Genomic DNA, 21,879 nt, shown 5'->3' with positions numbered 1-21,879 from the left:
TATTTGGCAAGAAAAAGTCTCTAAACATTCTAATACCATATGTGCAGTTACACCTATCAAAGTAGTTAGAATTAACAAATTATGTTCATTATTCAAACTTTGTCTAAGATAGTAGGCAAGCAAATGGTGGGACAATTACTTAATTGTTTTGTTTATAATATAAAGAAGAGAGTAAAGAGTGAAATCGTATACCCATCAGCCTAAAGTTTTCTAGGCAGTGAAATGTCACAGATAGATGACAAGAGAATGTAGGAAGATTTCCAGAGTTTAGATGAAAGAACATAATACAGCATGTAGATTTCAGTAGTTTATGGGCCTTTCATCATTTTGTTTCAGTTTACCTTTTCAATGTTTTTTGCTTATTATTCTATTATAAACAGTACACTGCAGCTGGTTCAGTCTCTTCACTTTTCTCTTCAGTCTCCTTGTTCATTGTTACCTTTTTGCCTCATATTTTCCTTATGTAAATTAAGCATTATCTACTTTTTCACATCTGCCTAATTCAAGTTCCCAGTTTCTTCAAGATGCTTTCCAATGAGCCGGACCTTCTGATAGTGTTTACAGTTTTTTAAATATCACTTAAACTGGAGGTTTAGCATACATTTTATATTGGGATTTATAGAAAATGGTATATTAATTAAAGCAAAATTTGGCTAAGAAAGAATTTGGACTTGGCCACTGGAGCAGTATAGGAGACAGAAATGTTATAGTGCTGGGACTAGCAAAGGAGGGTCAGTCTGATAAGTAGCTTCATATCCAGAGAGAACTATAAGCTCTCTTTACTTTCCATGTGGCTAGCAATAATTGACCAACTGGTATGAAGAGTTTAGCAACATTGAAATTGAGTGAGGTTGAGCAAGGAAACTGGTATTGGTGAGGTCTGTCATCAGGTTTCAAAGCCTAGACCCTATACTAAAGGAATGTCTTAAGAAAACTGGTACTAAAGACTGGATTGCTAGGATGGAAGCTTGGGAAGTAACCCAAGGCAGATGTCAAGTTAAAACTGGGAAACATTGCAAAGGCAGAATGAAGTGATGAAGCCTCAAGAATAATATAAAAACCTAATTATCAAAATTATCTGTTAAGATATGAGCAAATTTAAATTAATAGGAAACTCTTAGAATTGATCTGAAGAGGCTGATTGTCTCCTATCTTAGGTGCTAGAATTGGAAGGAGAGTGGGGGAGATTTGGTAGCTCTAAAGGATGGAAAGGATGATTATAGAAATAGAGCAATATATCTTACCAGCAGGTTTTCCTTCAGAAAAGAACCATTGCTGCATATTAAGAGATTCCACTGATCAAGAATTAAGCTCGGTAGAATTAACTATATTTGATCTTGGCTGCTATAAATCAGTCATCCAATTAGTGAGAGCAAAGTCTCTTCTTTGTTGTAGATGGGGCTAATATATAAAAGCTTTGCTATGTGTCCACGCTCCAATTCAACTGCATTCCAGCACATTGCCTTCTTTCTACAATTATGCCAAACAGTCTTCATCACAAAGTAGGCACTAAAATGCCTTGTTCATTCACCTTAAATTAAGTTCTTGTTGCCAAGACCAAAACCTCCCTCCTGGGATCTCATCTTTACTTCCTTTTGTGTAAGAATGAGATTATCCTCAGAATTGTACTTCTTTATCTGTTTCCCTCTTCACTTTAGCTTACAACATTAAATAAAGGGATAAAGTCCCTAGTGCACCCCAAACAGAGATTTGTTCTCTGTTACTATTAGGGGAAATTATTTTCTCTGATTTAGTTGGAATGTTGTTATCAATATTTTTCTTGTGTATATTTCTATTTAAGTTTACTTATACTGTACTTCCTTCAAAGGTGACTGTTTCATGTGAATGTCTTTACTCTAGGAATATAAACCACTGTTTGGGAGGTTGTATTTTATTTGTGTTAGCCACCATTTACCTAGCACAGCGATATGCACATAGGAGGCACTCAACAAATATTTATTGATTTAAAATACTATTTGTTGCATTTAAAAGAAGTATAATCCAAATTCCACTGATATTATTTTGGGTTATAATGTATAACTCTGGAGTCATTTTAGGATATTTTCTGAAAATGTTAGTCCAATGTGCTACTGTAAGAGTAGCTAACAAAATTCTGCTTTTCATTAAGATCTTTGTATATGGGCAGGAAGAATTAAAGTTAGCAATGCAAGAAATAGATTAAAATAAGATGCAAGTCAAAAATAAAATATACAGTGCAAAAGGATCTTGCAAAGTTATGAACTATGTAAATAAAACCAGATTTTCTTGACAGTCCTGTTAACACTAGAACTTAAATATATCTCTTCAAAGATAGAGAAGGTAAAGGGACTACTACATACTCTGGTCATTATAATAAAACTCAGTATTCCAGAAATGCTATAGGCTGATGATATAAGCAGACTAAAAATAAAATATAGAGATAACTTAATGAATAGTAGATCCTTAATGGGCTATTAAAGAAAATGAAAATATTTTGCTTGATAGCTTTTACTTTTCACAGCATGTTTTTTTTGCTACGATTAGAGGTAGGATACCTGTTATAGGGGCAATTGATCTGACTCACCATCCCCAGTAATTTCTTCTCCAAATCTCAGGATGCTGATATAATCTTGAAAACACTAGGTCAGAGACACCATTATAGGTTTATATAAGATACATAATTTTTAAAACTGGTGCATAGTCTTTGTGTGGGAAATAGTGTATATTCTCAACTACTAAATATTTATAGGAAGTGCATACACTCATTTCATAAGAAACATCTTAGTGGAGAGTAGAGGTTTAGGAAAGTTTATAAAAAGTGTGCCTTTCCTTTTAGTTTTAATTTTTGAGTTCATCAAAATGTGAAAAACCTATCATTCATATTTTTATGTTTCTTGCTATTATATAGAAAGCCTTAATTTTAGAATTCATTAGCACCTAAAAGCAAATCTGGAGCTCACTGTCCTCAGGCAAAATGTAATGTTTTCTGACTATCGTTAACTAATGGTACACCTCAAGAAGTTAACTGTATTTCCCCCTTTAAACTTTATTACTGTATTTTCCTTCAGGGTAAAAAAAAATTATGGGTCAATTTTCACTGAAGTGGGCTGGATTTATGTATTCACCTCTCATCAGTGTCAAAAGGAATTGTGCACATCTTTCCCTGGACAACAGGATGAAACACTGTCTCTGATTGGACACTAGGGATATCAGCTGTACACACAAGATAAGTAAAGTTGAAAAGAGAAATACACTTAGTAGTTCATCTAAGCCAGCATATTTTAACAGTATGGAACTTGAATAAAAATGTTCATGAAATTATTTACTTCCTCATACAAGAAAGCTAAAATTACCATTTTTAAATCCAGTGAAACGTTATGATCATAAAAAATTGCTTTGCAAAGACTGCTAATGCAAAAAATTTCAAGCTGTCGATCCTTTTCTAATAAAAATGACAACAAAGTCAATAAAATGACCATTCTTTACCACTTACTTAGAATGAATTTTTATTTATTCAAGGTGAGAGAGAGTGGCTATTTCAATGTATTTCCATATTGGTCTAAGCCTTAAAAGACAAAGATTTATGTTTCATGACTCCTAGAAATTGGCAGGACTGAATTTTCTCAAAACAAACATAGGCACCATGACTTGGGAAACGTTAACTATTGAATCACGCTGCTGATCTCTGCTCTAAGGTAGTTTTAGAGATACTCCATCTAAGCATAGGTTTTTGCTGACAATATTCACCTAGAAAGCCTCGAGAGACTCATAATAAGTTGTAGGCATTTCTTTATATTTAAGTCTTGGTTTAATAAAATATAAAGATTTTGACAATATCTACTTTAATAGTTTAAGAACCCAAAATAAGCTTGTTTGCATCCTTGAAAGCTTTGGTAGCTTCAGTTTTGAGTCATTTTATCCAGCCACAGGAATATTAGACTTCATGTAAATAATAAGCATTTGGACCATGGCTGGACTATTTCCAATAAGAGCAGTAGAGCTGAGGTTGTTAAGAAAGCTGTGCTGAATACACTGTGAAGCCAGAGAGACTGAGTTTGATACTGAGGTTGTAGAACTTGCAGTCTGGCTACCCAGAGTCAGTGATAGCTTTTTCCTGAGCATAGCTATATATATACACATATACATGTAGCATTTGGAGGAAAGGAGCGTAATCATACTGCATTTGAAACAGTCATTTTAGGCCCAAGTATTTTAATAAAAGCTTATATGAAGCAACATTTATAAATATTCTGAACTCCCAAAATGAGTATATCACTCCCAGTTACAGGAGGCTAAAATGTCAATTTTAGAAAATATTATCCAAGTAATAGTTATTGAGTCAACTTGGTAGTTTTTCAATATGTATTTGTAAAGCATATTTAAGTTGGTTATAATATGCTTTACTTTAGAAACATAATTATGTATATGGATACTCTGTTAATTTATTGTAAATATAAACCCCTTTTCAGATTCTAACCCCCAATTTAAAACATATAAACCCTGTAAAATGCTGAACTTGCTTAAAGTGTTGAGGGTAAAGAAGAGCAACCTAAACATCAGTAAAATGTTGGCCAGTCTCTATTCGTTGCTCTTTTCTCTTCTTTTTATAACTATGGGCATTGTTCAAATATACCTAAAAATATAGACTCTTGAACCGTATGTCTTACTGTTAAAGGTAAAGGTTTTTTTCTTCTAGAAAATTCTGTTTCATTGCCCATAATTAAATTTTACACTACCATGTGACCTTGTCTCATTTTGGGATTTCTTAGGCAGTGTTAACTTATATTACTGATACATACTATATCTCTTTCATTTCAAAATGATTTACTAATTGAAAAATATTAACCAATTGAGTTAATACATGAGGTTTAATAAAGTGCAGATTTTTATCAGGAGTGTGTTTAGCATTCAGCCTATGCTTTCTACCATGTTTTTCTCACTTTCAACATCTTTATCTTGCTTCTCATGTTTTCCACATCTACACAGAGGATTTATCATTAAATTATGAAATATTTTGGGAAGTATAGAATTTAAATATTCACAAAGTAATAACTTGGTACCTATGTCTAGCATGTGCCATGGATATCATTGGCACTCAATACACATTTGTTGAATAATCAAATTTCTCAATCCTTTTGTGTTATTTGTGAGTTGATACTGCAACAGAGGTTGAAGAATCCAATCAAAGTGTGGTGCAGGGATATCAAGATAAATAAACCACAGCCCCAGTCCTCAGAGAGAATAATTTCTTCTAGGGGTGAGAAATGTACTTACCTATGATATAAGGTAGAATGCAATAAATGCTTTCACAGTTATAAGTGAAATGATATTGATTATGTAGAGTTATACTCTTTTTAAAATGTGATCTTTAGGTAAACCAGATACAGAATTATTCTCAATTGTTACTATCTAAGATGTTGGGATGTTGTCTATTAGACAATGTAATCAATGTATTGGGAAGAAATAGCATTATGAATAGAATTACATTGTCATGTAAATAATAATTAAATACATTTCTGGAGAGATTTTCAGAGAAACAAAAACCTGTACACACTGACATTTCCTCATACCCTTTTCTTACCCCACCTAATATCAGTTATTATTGTTCAAACTAGCATTGTGTTTTCTCAACTTGAAATTATAATCTACTCTAAAATCTCACAGAAGTCTGCAGCATCTCTTTTTCCCGGGTTCGACATCTACTACTACCAAGTATCCACTGTAATATAGCAAAGAGTGGGCCTCAGTAATTTACACATTGGTGCCTCTAATCCTGGTAAGGATAGACTTACACTTCAACCATTCTTGAACTGAGGAAGCATATCTTTCCATGATACTTTTTTTCTCATGTGTTCTTTAACTGGACATTTGCAACAAAATACAATATTCAGCCACTCTCATTTCCCTTGGCTCCTTTTTGTATAGACAAGAAATGTCAAATTTCTTTCTATATCTATTATGTGTCTCCTGTATTTATTTATCCAGATAATCCTTTATGAATTTTCTTCTCTATGTATCAAGAATACTATCACTTCTCATCTTCTTTGTTAAGATAGAGTGATATTGGGGTCAAATACAAGGTAGTAGCAATTTTTCAAATAGCAGTTAAACCTGCCAGTTGCTTATATGGGAATATCTTAAAAAGTAACTTTTTCTCATAAAACTTTATTTTAGATCATGCCCCTTTCTCCTTACCTTTCCTCTTAACCAGTACTTATTCTTGAAAGCCGAGTGTAAGTGGCACTTGCCATACATGGATCACTGTACATTAGCCCTCTATGTTGAAGGCTTTGCTTTCAAAGCTAATGAGAGGCTGTGTAGCCAAGCACTAGAACTAACCATTTTCATTCTGACCAAAAAGGACAACTCTTTAGTTTGGGTTTTAGCATATTCCTAAAGTTGTCTCTTTGAGCATTATATGAAAAACCTACGATCTGGATTAGCACTTTTAAAGATGATGTCTTGGCTGAGAAGAGGAAAGGGAATGAAAACAACAACAAAAAACAGGGTAGGTTATCAAGTGGCTGGTGAATCGGCTGTAATTCTAAAGAAGTTGTTGAGAATCTTCCTTGAAATGGAGCATACTTAGGATGAACAATATATAATATAGACAAAAGCAAATGCTTTTTCAGGTGTAGATAGTCTAGATAGTACTGAATAGGAATAGATAGATAATATAATGAGTCTCTTTTAGTAATCTGCTTTGATCAAAGACTGATAATAGCCTTTAAAGTCAAAGGGCTCTGATTTGCTTAATGCATAATGTGAAAACAAAACCACAGTCTTCAGAACACTAACTAGGCTAAGCTGGGAAACTCAAACCATGTAGTGTTGAAAATGAATCTTGATTTTTAGAGACAGGAGAGTTTAGTATAAAATATTTACCCTTGGTCTAGAAAGGAGATGGAGGAAATTGTTACCTCTGTCACCACTCCTCAGGTTTTAAATGATAAATTATCATCTCTCTCGGGGGAAATGAATATCTAGTCCCATGATCCATGTGATATTTTACAACCAGGTACTTATTTAGTTTGTCAGTTACAGGTAGCTCTACAGCTCCTCAGCTAATCTATTCCAATTTTCAGTAACACTCTGAGAATTTTTTTCTTGTTATGATTGGACGAGATTTATTAATATACAGATGTCTCTCCCCCCTTCCATACCTATTATAGATTATTTTTATTAGATTCTCCACTCAATACCATCAAAGGAGAGCTCTTTCATTGCCATTTTGGTTCTCTGGCTTATTGTGATGTAGAGTCAACAGAATAGGTAGATAGATTTGCCTGAGTAAAGGTGTAATTATTCCAAACAGGTGGTTATGTTTATGCTTTGTGTGTGTGTGTAGCATATTGAGGAATAGTAAAGTAGAAAAGACTGGAAAATTCAGAGTCTAAGTTGGTATACATGATAAAGAGCTTAGAAGAACGGGATGGGAGAGTTGTAAAGAGTTGCTGAGTGAAAAGCTTTGGAATAACTGTAGAGTGTAGAAAATTTCAGGAGTAAAAGAAGGGAATGTTGAAAAGCATTACTTGAGATAGAGTCCTTTAAAAAATACAAGCTGGGAATTTCTTTTAAACTATGTCTGGTTTTTGGACTCTCTCCAAAAAATGGAATTTCGTTTTATATTATATTGAGCCAAAGTTCCTAAACTTCCACTTATTCCTTCTACTACTTCTCTTTGATAATATTCACTCAACCTTTAACAAATTAGTTTTGAGCATCTGCTGAGTGCCAGGGGCAACTCTTGGCACTGAGTAAACAAGACAAGCAAAGTCCTTGCCCTTGTGGACTAGATTCTAGGAAAAACAAACAAACAAACAAAGTTGTAACCCAAGTAAACAAGCAAATAAAATTGTGATGAATGTTTGAATGAAATAAATAGGATCCTGAGATAGAGAAGAATAGGAGGAAGCCTACTTCTCATAAGATTGTCACAGAACGTTTTTCTGAGGAAATAATATTTAAAGTTAAGACCCGAAGGATAAGAAGCTAGCCATGCAAAGTATAGGAAGGAGAGTGTTCTAGGCAGAGGGAAGAGCTTGCACAAGATCCTGAGGCATACAGTAGCTTATTTTCTTTGACTTGGGCTGAAGGAACTGAATAAAATGCAGTGCGGCAGGAATATAGTGAACAAAGTCAAGAGTAGCATACAATGAGTTGTCTATGTGATCACGGGCCATATTTTGCTGGGTTTTTGTAGCTCATAGTAAGGCCTGAACATCTTGGACAGCCATCAGGATATTTAAAGCTAAAGAGAAACATGATCAGATTTACTTTTGACAAATGAAATTGTGTCTTGTAAGAGAAAGGGTGAAAGCACAGACCAATAGGAGGCTATTTGTGGTTGGAAGGAATGATTATAGCTTAGACTAGAGAAGTAAAGTGAAATGGAGAGAAGTGAACAGATCTGAAATACATTTAGGAGATTGAATCGCCAAGATTTGTTCATGGCTTGGATATAGGGTTTCAGGAAAAGGATAAAATAAAGGACAAATTCTAAGTTTTTATGGCTTGAACAAAAGAATGGTATCATTTTACAAGATGAGGAAGATGGAAGTTGGAGGAGGTGAGAAGTCTGAATCTCTTTGTTGCTGTTTCTCTACTCTGGATTTAAACATAGCTTATTTATAGAAGGCTTACTTTAAAAATAATTCAGTTGGTAGGCTTCTATCCTTTTATGATCCAGGTTATCTGTAATAATCTGAAAATACCCTGACCTGATATAGTGTTTCAGTTACGGTTCTGATCAGAAATGAATATGGTAAGACTGTCATTTCCCTCATTCTAGATGAGATGCTTAATACAGCATAAGTTTATCACACAACAGACTCAATTAATTTACTCTTAACTAAAATGTTTTATTGTTTATCACTCATATTTTTAAATCATATTATGTATTGCAGTGATTACATGCACTTTGCCCAACTGCAATATTTATTCCTATTAAACTTCATCTGTTTAGTTCGACCTATTATTCCAGTCTGTTGATAATATTTGAAATTCCTGTTTGATGTTAACTGATTTCATTCTTTTACCACCTCATCTGAATATTTGATAAGCATTTTCTTTATATTTTATTCAAGGTATTCAGATAAATATTGATGAGGATAGGGCTAAGAACAGGTCCACATATCATAACATTAGAGATCTCCCTTCAGGTTGGCATCATTTTATTAATCCTTACTCTTTTCCATGTGATGAGTGAACACCTCCCTAATCATTTTGTCTTTCCATAAGTAGTTAAAGCATTTAGCAAACATATTGCTGAAATAATCCAGGCTTATCATATCAAGGATATCTGAATCTGAATTAATTTTGACCCTGTTAAAAATAAAATTATATCTGATATAGTTAGTTTGTTGCCAGTTTATACTGCTCTTTGGTGACTATCCTTTATTAAATGCTACCAAATATCCTTAAAATATTTTCTGAAGTTATTAAGAACAACTATTAGGTTTAAGGTACTTTAGTTAATAGAATATACTTTCTATTACTGAAAATGAGATATTTCTTAGATTATCCTCAGTTTTCAGATAACTTTTCCTTCTTCTTGATTTTGAAGATGAATCAACAAGTAGGCACATACTTTCTTTTTCTTCTTGCAGGACATAGAAAAGCACATTTTCCTTACCTTGGCAGCTTGTGTAAGCCTCAGTTCATTTAGAGTTTTAGACTCTCTGATCATCTTCGTATACATTTGTTTCACTGTCACATATGCGTCCTTTTCCATGGATTCTGTTTTTATAAAAGCCAAGAAAGGGAAAATTATTTTAAATGATGCCAAACAATGATGTGGATATAGGAAAAAGGATAAGTGGAGAACTAAAGAAAATATTTTTTTGAAAGGAACTAACTAGCTGTCAATTTAATTTTTGGACTTTTAAATTTCATGATTCTGTAAATTAGCTTTATTTGTGATAAAGATTAGATACTCAGATTTGACAGATAGATATATACTTTTTACAAAGATGTCTTTATTCTTCCGGGGGAAGGTAAAGGAATAAGTACTAGTAGAAACATAGCTGGTGAGCATATTCGTGCATTCCACTTTCATTATTTCTTCATGGCTAGATTATAAGTGAGAGACCTAGAAGAAAGGGCCCATTTTCTATGGTTGAAATAGAATTTGAGGTGATTTTTAACGTATGATGAATTGCGTCATTAGGAGGCAGAGACAGAAAGAAGTTACCAAAATAGAGAAAAATTCATAAAAGAAAGAAGATACAAGAATGGTGATGTAATGCGATCAATGAATTTGAGATTTAAAAAGCATTTGGGGAGGCAGCCCTGTGGCCAAGTGGTTAAAGTTCCGCACACTCTACTTCAGCGGCCTGGGGTTCACCAGTTGGGATGCTGGGTGCGGACCTACTGCACTCATCAGCCATGGAGGTTTCCCACAAACAAAGTAGAGGAAGATTGGTGCAGATATTATCTCAGGGATAATCTTCCTCAAGCAAAAAAAAAAGGGAGTATTGGCAACAGATGTTAGTTCAGGGCGAATTTTCCTCACACATACAAAAGCATTTGGAATTGAGTTTTACAGATTTGATTGCAAAACAGTGGTCTACATTTTTTTTTGGTCATACTTTGTTTAATAAAAAGAATTGAGCCCAAATGAAAATAGAAGCAACATTATTTAAAATAAAGTTGTATTTTGATAATGTGTTGATATTGTGTTATTATATTATAGTTTTTCTTGACAACCTAAGAAAATTTCTAAAAATAAACAGAATATATGAGCTTAAAAGTACCTACTTATTTGTCTTTCTAGCAAAAAGGAGTATTTTTGTCACATAAAGACTGAAAAGAAATTGTGTGAGAGTTAATTAATGAAGGATTTTTTAGTAAAAAATAAAAACTGAGATTTATTCCAGGACCAGATAATACCTAGTACCTATCATGAGCATTAAAACATCCTTACACAATAAGTTACTGCATAGAGACAAATTGTTTTCAATAAATTAGAGAACATCACATAGAAAATGTAAAAGATAGAAACTCAAGGATATTTAATTAAATATATATGTTTTGTGTGGTGTAGGAATTTGGACAAAAAATTGTAAATACAGGGGACCAGGACACATATCCAAGTGTCACTTCTAAATTGTAGAATAAAGGAGGTTTGGACAAGTGGACAGGTCAAGGTAGGGGAAATATGATGAGTTTTCTATTTCAACATTCTATCAGCTATCACATCATGGAGAGTTTATGTGACTTTCCTCTCATTGGATAAAGGTGGTGCTATTCACCAAAAGTAAAAATAAAATATCAATAGGTTTGGAGGAAAGATATGACTTCACTTCTCTTAAGTATGAGATGTCTGTGACCTTTTCCAGGATGAAGGACCACAGCTCATGCTAGTTAAGAGTATTACATAAATGAATATCTTTAAAGAGCTTAAAACAATGGTAAATGATAAGCACTATACAAGTATTCCATAGACAAATATACAAAAGCAAACATCTCAGAAAGGAGATCTATCTGAAGATATATATTATTGAGTCTTCAGAATTTAGACCAGTGGTTCTCATCAAGGAAACCATAATATACTGGGAAGATTTCTCAAAATATGAATGTATATCCCCTCCCAAGACTCTTAATTTTTTCCTTGAAGCAGGCTGTTGGTTGCCTACCAATATCTGTCTTTTTCTTCTTTCTTGGTAACAGACCCCCAATTTTACTCCTGGCATAAAGTACCTAGCAAAAAGCCTGCATTTCTTACCCTCTCCTTTGTAGCTGTGGGTGGCCAATGAGATATAAACAGAAGTTATTGAAAGGAATTCTGGGAAAGTTTCTTAAGACATGCCCTGTACTCTTTTGTCATTTTACCCTTTCCTCCATCTTGCTGACTGAAATGTAAACATGGTATTTGAAGCTCGAGTAGCTATCTTGACTCATGAGTAAACTTAGAGGATAGAAGCCATATAGATGCAGTAGGATAGAGATGGTAAATTTTGAAAGAGCCTGGATTCCTCATGAACTGGTGGATCTTCAGTACCAGTTCTGGACTGACTGTGAAGAGAAAGGGAGATGACCTTCTATTATTAAAACTTCCCAGCCAGTTTACAGACATTCTATAGTTTACATGTGACAGTGCTCCCGTTCTCCATGAAGCTCCTTTTCAATATTCTACTTGTTATTCTTTCCACACATCTGATCCATTCGTACTTTTAAGACTTGTGATAATTCTGGTCCCATTTCTCTTTCTTCCATGTTACCACCTTTTAGTGTTCTATGAAATAATTTTGTCTCTCATTTCTCATTCCGAATCTTCCCTCAGGCTTCCTGGACAACACTATCTTGCTTCTCTTTATTCCTTATTTCTCTTCCTCCACTGGTTCCTTTTGTCATGGCACCCTCCTGATAGGTCTCCCTTTCCCTCAGTCTCCTTTAGAGCATTGTCCGGAGTATATCATTAACTCTTGATAGAAAGACGATTTATCAAAATCATACACAGTGGAGCTCTTGTCTCAACTCTGCCTATCTCACAGGTTTTGTTGTTGTTTTCTAAGTGAAAACCAATCATGATAATATATAATACATGTGAGAGTTCTTTGAGAATTCTAAAACATATGTAAACGATATTATCATTGTTTCATTTCTTTGGTTTTGTTTCCACAGAATATACATTCTCCTATTGATTTAAAAACTTCTAGCGAACAGAGAAAACCTGTTTCCTCTGCTTTATATGAATTAAAAACAAAAGATATTGACTTAAAACCAAAAAAATCGAGACATCTTTTTCAAAAAGGTTAGTTATATGAATTTTTAAATTATATTTAGTGAACATACTTTGATGAAGAGTAATTAAATTCATTAGAAATTGGTCATGTTAATTTTGGACTATAAATATGACTCTATGAAATGTAAGTTGAGATTTCTAAATAAAATATCTGTATCTAATTCAATATTTTATATGTATATACATATTCAGAAAGTAGTTTCATGGATATCAAGGACTTGATTTTGAGTAGAAGTTGGAAATTAGGAAAATGGATATTAGCAAGAACCATATTGAACTATTAGTCTATGGCTATGTCAGCATGGTATCTCCTTCAGGAAATCTGTCAAGTATCAGATTAATATAAATTATTTTTGTTAAATAGTGATATTAAATTTCTTTCAGGCTTTGAACATAATTATTTTTTGTTACATGAAAATATATTTCATCTTAAAATTTTAGTTATCAAATATGTACTTATTTTTCTTTTGTTTTTGCAGGATTTTTTTTTTCTGATCAGATGACATTCTTCTATCAGAAGAAAAATCATTAAATCATTTTTGTAAAATTACTTGAAGGTCTTACCAATTTTCTCAGGAGTTTCTCTTAAATCTTTTTTTTTAAATTACTGTGATAAGGACACTTAACATGAGACCTACCCTCTTAAAAGATTTTTAAGTGCATATTACAGGGTTGTTAACTATAGGCACAATCTTGTACAGCAGATCTTTAGAAATTTTCCGTCTTTTAAAGCTGGAACTTTATACCTGTTGAACAACAGCTCTCCATTTCTCCCTCCCTCCAGGCTTTTAATTCTTAAATATTTAAATCTTTCTCTTTTTAAAAGCTCATGGTGGTGTCTTTATTCTTATTGATTTTCTCATCTTTATATATGAACTGGTCTAACTCTGCCAGATCCTCATTTGTCAGTGGCTCTATTTGCTATTTCATCAGTTCTCCCTTAGTTCCCTGTACTTTATATATTTCACAAAGCTCTGCATCTTCTATTTAAAAGTAATTTTATTTCTATCCAATTATTTAACTCCTAGGCTTATAAACCAAAATTAATTGAAGAAAAAATAGTAATCTCATGTTCCATACCTCCCTACTCACTCTTCCTACTACCCCAAGGCAATATTATTTAATAATTTAACTGACTCTTCTATTATTTACTTCCATAGTTCCAAATAATATGCTTATTCTGCTAAGATTTCTTTTTCAATTTTAGATTTTATCTACAAATTTCCACTGTGAAAGATGGAGATTTAATTCTCTTATAAATCCCCCTAATGCGCACACATGCATATCCCCTCCTCTATTCTCCCAATAGAATCATATCATCACTAATTGGGGGTTAATTAATATTTAATGTTTTAATTACTGTGATTATGTAAATACTACTCTCAGCTGAGCCAAGCAATATATTAGGATATGTTTGCTTTCTTATACTATTTTTTTTGAAAACTTGTTTGACAATCTCATACCATTCAAACCACCACTATCCCCAAGCACGCCAATATGTATACATATTTTTTTTCCAAGATATTTCTGCTTGAGTCTTCATTTTGCTGATTTAATCAGGACTGCTTACTCTCAAAATCTGCTAATACAGCTATTATCTTTGTGCATCTCTTCAACTGTGATCTGGACAATTCATTTGTCTCTCTACTGTGTTGGGGCCCTTGTTTCTGTATCATGTTCTGTAGCTTGTTCTTTCTTGGTTTGTTATGTTATTTTAATGCAGTGCCTTCTCCATTAGTTTACTAAGAAATTGTACATAGGAGATAAATTTATTAAAACCTTGAAAGTCTAAACATGTCTTTATGCTGTACTTATATTTGGTTGATGATTTGACTGTGTAGAACTTCTTTCAGAACTTTTTCAGAGTTGCTTTATTGTCTTCTAGATTCCAGTGTTACCCTCTGAGAAGTCCATTGCCATTTAGTTCTCAGTCTGATATATGTGAACTTCTATTTATTGTTTTTCCCTTTTGACTGGAAACTTTTAGCATTTTCTCTTTCCACCAGGTATTCTAGAGTTTCACAGCAGTTTCTTTCATAGATATTTGTTTGTTTGCTTGGGTGGATTTTCTTTCTATTCACTTTATTGTGGCTTTTCAATCTGAGAATTTATATCCCTCTGTTCTGAGTATTTCTCTTGTGTTATTTTTTTTTTTGTGACAAAATACATATAACACAAAGCTTACCATTTTAACTATCTTTAACTGTACATTAAGTACACTTGCATTATTGTGCAACCACCATTATCTTTCATCTGCAGAACGTTTTCATCTTCTTCAGCTCAGACTATGTACCTATTAAGCACTAACTCCCAATTCTTCTGTCCCCCCAGCCCCTGGAAACAACCATTCTACCTTCTGTGTCTAGAATTTGATTTCTCTAGGTATTTTATATAAATGGAATCATACAGTATTTTTGTGCCTAGCTTATTTCGCTTAGCATAATGTCTTTAAAGTTCATCCATGTTGTAGCATGTAAGAATTTTTTCCTTTTTAAGGTTGAATAATATTCCATTATACGTGGATACCACATTTTGCTTTTCCATTTATCTGTGGATTGAAACTTGGGTTGCCTCTACATTTTAGCTTTTGTGAATAATGCTGCTATGAACATGGCGGTACAGATATCTCTCTGAGACTTTGCTTTCAAATGTTTTGAGTAGATACACAGAGGTGGAATGGCTGGATCATATGGTAATTTTAGTTTTAATTTTTTGAAGGATCACCATACTATTTTCCACAGTGTTTGTACCATTCTACATTCCCAAAAACAGTGCTCAGGAGTTCCAATTTCTCTACATCCTGACCAACCCCTGTTATTTTCTATTTTTTTTAATAGTAGCCATTTTAATGAGTGTGTGGTCATATATCATTGGGGTTTTGATTTGCATTTCCCTAATGATTAGTGATGTTGAGCATCTTTTAATGTAGTTTTTGGCCATTTATATATCTTCTTTGAAGAAATTTCTATTTGAGTCCACTGCCCATTTTCTAATTGTATTATTTGCTTCTTTTTGTTGTTGAGTTGTACGATTTTTATATATTCACGATATTAATCCCTTATCAGATATATGATTTGCATATTTTCTCCCATTCTGTGGGTTGCCCTTTTATTTTGTTGATAGAGTCCTTTGATGCACAAAAGTTTTTAATTTTGATGAAGTCCAGGTTATTTATTTTTTCTTATGTTGCATGTGCTTTTGCTGTCATAACCAAGAAATCATTGCAAGATCCATTGTCGTGAAGTTTTTGTCCTGCCTTTTCTTTTAAGTGTTTTACAGTTTTAGCTTTTATGTTTAGGCCTTTGATCGATTTGCAGTTAATTTTTGTATATGGTATAAAGTAAGAGTCCAACTTCGCTTTTTTGCATGTGGAATCCAGTTTTCCCAGAATATGTTGAAGAGACTGTCCCTTCCCTATTAAATAGTCTTAACACCTATGTTGAAAATAATTTGAATATGTATGCAAGAGTTTACTTCTGGGCTTTTATTCTATTCCACTGATCTATATGTCTGTCTTTATATCAGAACCATATGGTTTTGATTACCATAACTTTGTAGTAAGTTTTGACATGAGGAGGTGTGAGAACTACAATTATATTCTTTTTCAAGATTGTTTTAACTCTTTGGGGTCCCTTGAAATTATGCCTGAATTTTAGGATGGATTTTTCTATTTCTACAGAAAATGCCATTGGGATTTTGATACTGACTGTAGTGAATTTGTAGATTACTTTAAGTAGTAGTTTAACAATATTAAATCTTCCAGTCTGTGAACACAGAGTGTCTTTTCCTTTATTTGTGTCATCTTTAATTTCTTTCAGCAATGTATTAGAGGTTTTAGTGTATAAGTCTTTCACCTCCTTGGTTAAATTTATTCTATGTATTTAATTCTTCTTGATACTATTATAAATGGAATCGTTTTCTTAATTTCCTTTTTAGATTCCTCATTGTTAATGTATAGAAACACAAATGATGTTTGTTTATTGGTTTTGTGTCCAATATCTTTGTTGAATTTATCTATTAATTATAACGGTTCTGTGTGTATGTGTTGAGGGGGAATCTTTAGGATTTTCTACATATAAGATCATATTCTCTATGAACAGAGATAATTTTGCTTCTTCCTTTCCAATTTGCATGTTTTAGTTTTTTTTCCCCCTTAAATGCTCTGGGTAGAACTCCTAGTACTATATTAAATACAAGTGGCAAAAGTGGGCATTTTTTCTTATTCCTGGTCTTGAAGGAAAAATTTTCATTGTTTTACCATTGAATATGATATTAGCTGTAAGTTTTTTCTTACATGACCTTTATTATGTTGAGGTAGTTTCCTTCTATTTCTTGTTTCTTGAGAGTTTTTATCATCAAAGGATGTTGAATTTTATCAAATATGTTTTCTGCATGGATTGAGAAGATCATGTGTCTTTTTTTCATTCTGTTAATGTGTTACACTGATGGATTTTCATATGTTGCACCATCCTTGCATTCCAGGAATAAATTCCATTTGATCCCAGCATATAATCTTTTTCACATGCTGTTTAATTGAGTTTGCCAGTATTTTGTCTAACATTTTTGCATCAATATTCGTAAGGGATATTGGTTTTCTTTCCTTGTAGTTTCTTTTTCTGGCTTTGGTGTCAGGACATGGTAGCCTTATTGGATTTAAGAGGTATTCCCTTCTCTTCCAGTTTTTGTAAGAGTTTGGGAACGATTGCTATTAATTCTTTTTTACTGGTGAAGCAATTTTGTCCTTGACTTTCTTGTTGGGAAGTTTTTGATTACTGATTCTATCTCCATATGAGTTATAGATCTATTCAAACTTTCTATTTCTTCATGATTCAGGGTTGATAGGTTGTGTGTTTCTAGGAATTTGTCCATTTCATCTAAGTTATCCAATTTATTTGCATACAATTGTTTATAGTACTCTTTTATAATCCTTTTTATTTTTGTAAAGTCATAGAAATGTCCCCTCTTTCATTTCTCGTTTTAGTTATTTGAGCCTTATCTCTTTTTTTATTGGTTTTTCTGGCTGAAGATTTGTAAATTTCGTTTATCATTTTGAAGAATCAAATCTTGTTTTTATTAATTTTCTCTTGTTTTTACAACTCTATCTTGTTTATCTCTGCTCTAATATTTATTATTTTCTTCCCTCTGCTAGATTTGAGATAGTTTGCTTTTCTTTTTCTAGTTCCATAAAGCTTAAAGTTATATCGTTTATTAGAGACCCTTCTTTTCTTATAATGTAGTTTTTTACAAGCATACACTTACCTCTTAGCATTAATTTTGATGCATCCCGTAAGTTTTAGTATATTGTGTTTTCATTTTCATTTGTATCAAGATATTTTATAATTTCCATTGTGATTCCTTCTTTAACTCATTGGCTCTTTAAGAGTGTGTTGTTTAATTTTCACGTTTGTGAATTTTCTGGTTTTCCAGAAATATGCCGTTGATTTCTACTTTCATTCCCTTGTAATTAGAAAACATACTTGATATGATTTTAATATTTTTAAATTTATTACGATTTGTTTTATGGCTTGATATTGCATATCCTGGATAATTTGCACTTGAGAAAATGTATGTTCTGCTGTTGTTGATAGAGTGTTTTGTATACGTCTGTTAGGTCCAACTGGTCTATAGTATTGTTCAAGTCCTCTGTTTACCTATTGATCTTCTTTCTGGTTGTTCTATCCTATATGGAAAGTGAGGCATTGATGTCTCCTTTGCAATCATTATTGTAAAGATGTTTATTTCTGCCTTCAATTCTGTAAATGTTTGCATCATATATTTTGTACCTCTGATGTTTGGTGCATGTGTGTTTATAACTATTATATCTTCTAAGTGAATTGACCCTTTTATTATATAATGTCCTTGTTTGTCTCTTTACTCATGGCCTACTGATGTAAGTGTTAATCTCATCTAAAATATGCCTTCACAGAAACATCTAGAATAATGTTTGAGCAAATATCTGGGTACCATGGCCTAACCAAGTTACCACAGAAAATTCACTATCACAGTTTTACTAAATATGGAATTCTCAGTTGACAAAAGTTAAAAAAAATCAGCATTTTAAATATATCATCCCACTCACTTTTAGCCTACAACATTTCTGCTGATATATCAGCTGATTGTTTTATTGAAAAAAATCCCTTATATGTGATGAGTCACTTTTCCATTGCAGCTTTCAAGATTCTCTCTTTGTCTTTGCCTTTTGACAGTTTATATATATATGTATAACATCTCTCACTGTGGGTCTCATTTTGCTCATCCAACTTGGAGTTCATAGAGCGTCTTTGATTGTCAATACATGTGTTTCCTCAAATTTGGAAAGTTCAGCCGTTATTTCTTCAGAGCTTTCTCTGCTGCCTTCTCTCTTCTTCTTGTCCAACTCCCATAATGTAAATATTAGTCCATTTGATGGTATTTCATAAGTTCCTTAGTCTCTGTTCATTTTTATTCATTTTCTTTTCTTTTTGTTCCTCAGACTTGATTACTTCAAATGATATGTCTTTAATTTTGCTGATTCTTTCTTTTTATTCAAGTCTACTATTGAATCGCTCTAGTGAATTTTTCACTTCAGTTATTTTATTTTTCTGCTCCAAAGTTTGTTTGATTCTTTTCTATAACTTCTCTCTCTTTGTTGATGTTCTTATTTGTTCGTATATTGTTTTCCCTATTTTCTTTAGTTCTTTGTCTGTGTTTTCTTTTGCCTCTGAGAATACTTAAAGCATTGTTTAAAGTCTTTGTCTATTAAGTCTGATATGTATGTTTCCTTCAGTAACAGTTTCTGGATTTATTTTGTTCCTTGAATGGGCCTTGTCTTCCTGATTCTTTATATGCCTTGTGATCATTTGCTAAAAATTGAGCATTTATAAAATAGATACCTTGTCTAGTCTTTGCAGACATGCATGGAAGAATTTCATTATTTAGTGAATCCCTGAGCCTTGAGATTAGCTCAAGGTGAAGGCTTAAGCTCTTCTTAGATCTTTTGTGGACATACATCCTGTCTGGGCCAGTATATGTATAGTTTTATTTTCTTTCAGTTTTCTCCAGGTGCTTTTAAATGTCTTAATTTCTCAAAGAGTTTCTCCCCAGCTTCATTTTGAGGCTTTAGATTTTTCAGTTTTATTTCTCTGCCTGCAATCATTTTCCCCAGAAATCTTTGGATCTGCAGTTCCCCTCCAGTTTCTAGTCCCCCATGGTGCTGACCACTGCTTTCTGTGGTTTCCGGACTGAGATCTAAACTATATTGCCATTCCTCTTCTGAGGTTTGAGTTAGGCGAGACCCAAACCAGTCCCTCAGGCAGCCCAGAGGCAGGCTAGAACATTCCAAACAAGTTCTTCTCTGCTCCTTTCATCCAAAGGGAGAGAAACTAAGAATAGGCTACTTCTTCCTGATGGTGCTACCCCATACTGAGGGGAGGGTGGGACAGGGCAAGTAAAAATGCCATGAAATTTCTGTTTTGAATATGGCTTTTTCTTGATTGGATATTTGCTTAGTTGCTGTAAACTTTGACTCATTTCCAGAGCTCCTATAAAATTATTTTAGTCAATCTGCAGTTCTTTGTTTGATGTTTCCGTGGGAGAATAAGGTGGTAGGGCTTCCTAGTCTGCCATCTTGCTAACTCATTATTCTTGTATTTATTTCATCATTTTCTCCATTTCATTTTCTCTTTATAGAACTCCTCTTATTCAGATGGACCTCTTGGGCTGATCCTTTAACTTTTCTACTATTTATCACTTATTTTCCCACCTCTTTTTATATGTGTTCTATTTTATGGATATTTACTCAATTTTATCTTCTATTTTTATTTTATTTTTAAATGATGTAATCAAATTTTTAAATACACGCTTCCTGCTGTTCTTGGTTCATAGATACAATATCTCCTCTACATCTACATCTCTGAGGATATTAATACCATAGAGATTTGTTTGTTTGTTTGTGAGTGGTTCTTCTGCATGCTGTATTCTTCTGTTCCCCCAAGTTGCTTTATTCTTGGTGCTTTTCTGAAAAATACTGCTAATCCTTGTTTGTTCACTCATATTTAAGAATAAGGTTCTGAAATGTTACTTGGAAACTCTGTTTTTGTATATGGTTGGGTTTCCTTGACTTGTGAGCTTTAATGTGTGATTAAGTGGGGTCCAGACTCTTCATTCAGGGGCCTGTATTATGAGGTTTCTTCATAAGAAGACTGTTCCAATATTTTGCCTGTGATATATGAGTAACTGCCATTGTTCTCAGCAAAACTTGGTGTGAAGTTCCATTTCCTCTCCCAATTTTCAGTCAATTACCTATCCCCCATCCTTAGCTGTACCTGATGTCCCTGAATCTAGAATCTCTCTGGTTTAACTTTTCCAGAGGATAAATCCTGTCAGGGCACAGGGGTAGCAGAGTGACCTGGTTATGTGTGGTTGCCAAAGGATCAGTTAATCTCATTATGTTTTACAACAAATCTTTAAACCATGTCTCCAATTCCCTGCCTTTTTGTGTTCTGCATTGTGAATTAGCTTTCTTCTTTGCTTCCTCACATCAAACCTTAAATTTCAACTTTATAGTGTCTGTTGTCAGTTATCTTTCATCCATCTGCTTTCCAGCTTCTAAATGTATTTTGGTGTCACTGCTATTTTCTGCCTTTCTTTCGCATTGTCTTTGCACATTTTTTTTTCCTTTTTGATCATGGTACTGGGGTGCAAAGAGGGAAGAAAATCTATATACAAATGTTTAAACTATTTAATCCAGTCTGTTGCGCCTGAAGTCTATATTGATATTTTAAATTGAGCTGGTTTGGTTCCACATTTTATATTAAATATATAGGAAGAAGGAAGATTAGGAAGGAGAGGAGGTAGTAGAGAGTTTGGGACACCTATCCTGTTCCAGGTAAGGGATATCTGAATCCTTGGAAAACATCACTCGTAAATCATGCTGAGTCCTGACTCACTTTCCTCTCAAGTGAATGCTTTGTGCAGCCAAAACCAATTGATCGTAAACATTAAAATGTGTTAGCCATCCTAGTGCTAGATAATGTCACATTGTAACATTTAATTTAATTTATTATTTCTGCTCTACAGATGAGGGAAGTGAGTTTAAAGAGCTAAGATAATTTATCCAAGGTCATAAAATCCAGAAGTGCCAGAGTTGGTACTATTTCCAGGCTCTGTTTCCTGAT

The 21,879-nt window shown here is 33.3% G+C and overlaps 1 protein-coding gene across 1 annotated transcript in view; it reads left to right on the top strand.

The window, feature by feature from the left end:
- Nucleotides 1–21,879, top strand: part of LRRIQ3 (leucine rich repeats and IQ motif containing 3) — a 203,328-nt gene that overhangs the window by 137,622 nt on the left and 43,827 nt on the right. The window contains exon 6 of the mRNA XM_046645668.1: nucleotides 12,604–12,733. Coding sequence (XP_046501624.1) covers nucleotides 12,604–12,733 — 130 coding nt within the window. The remainder of the gene's footprint in view (nucleotides 1–12,603; nucleotides 12,734–21,879) is intronic.

Source organism: Equus quagga, chromosome 18 (genome assembly GCF_021613505.1).
Source record: "Equus quagga isolate Etosha38 chromosome 18, UCLA_HA_Equagga_1.0, whole genome shotgun sequence".
Lineage (NCBI taxonomy): Eukaryota > Metazoa > Chordata > Mammalia > Perissodactyla > Equidae > Equus > Equus quagga.
The sequence above is the reverse complement of the archived record's forward strand: the minus strand, read 5'-3'. Positions and strand labels throughout refer to the sequence as shown.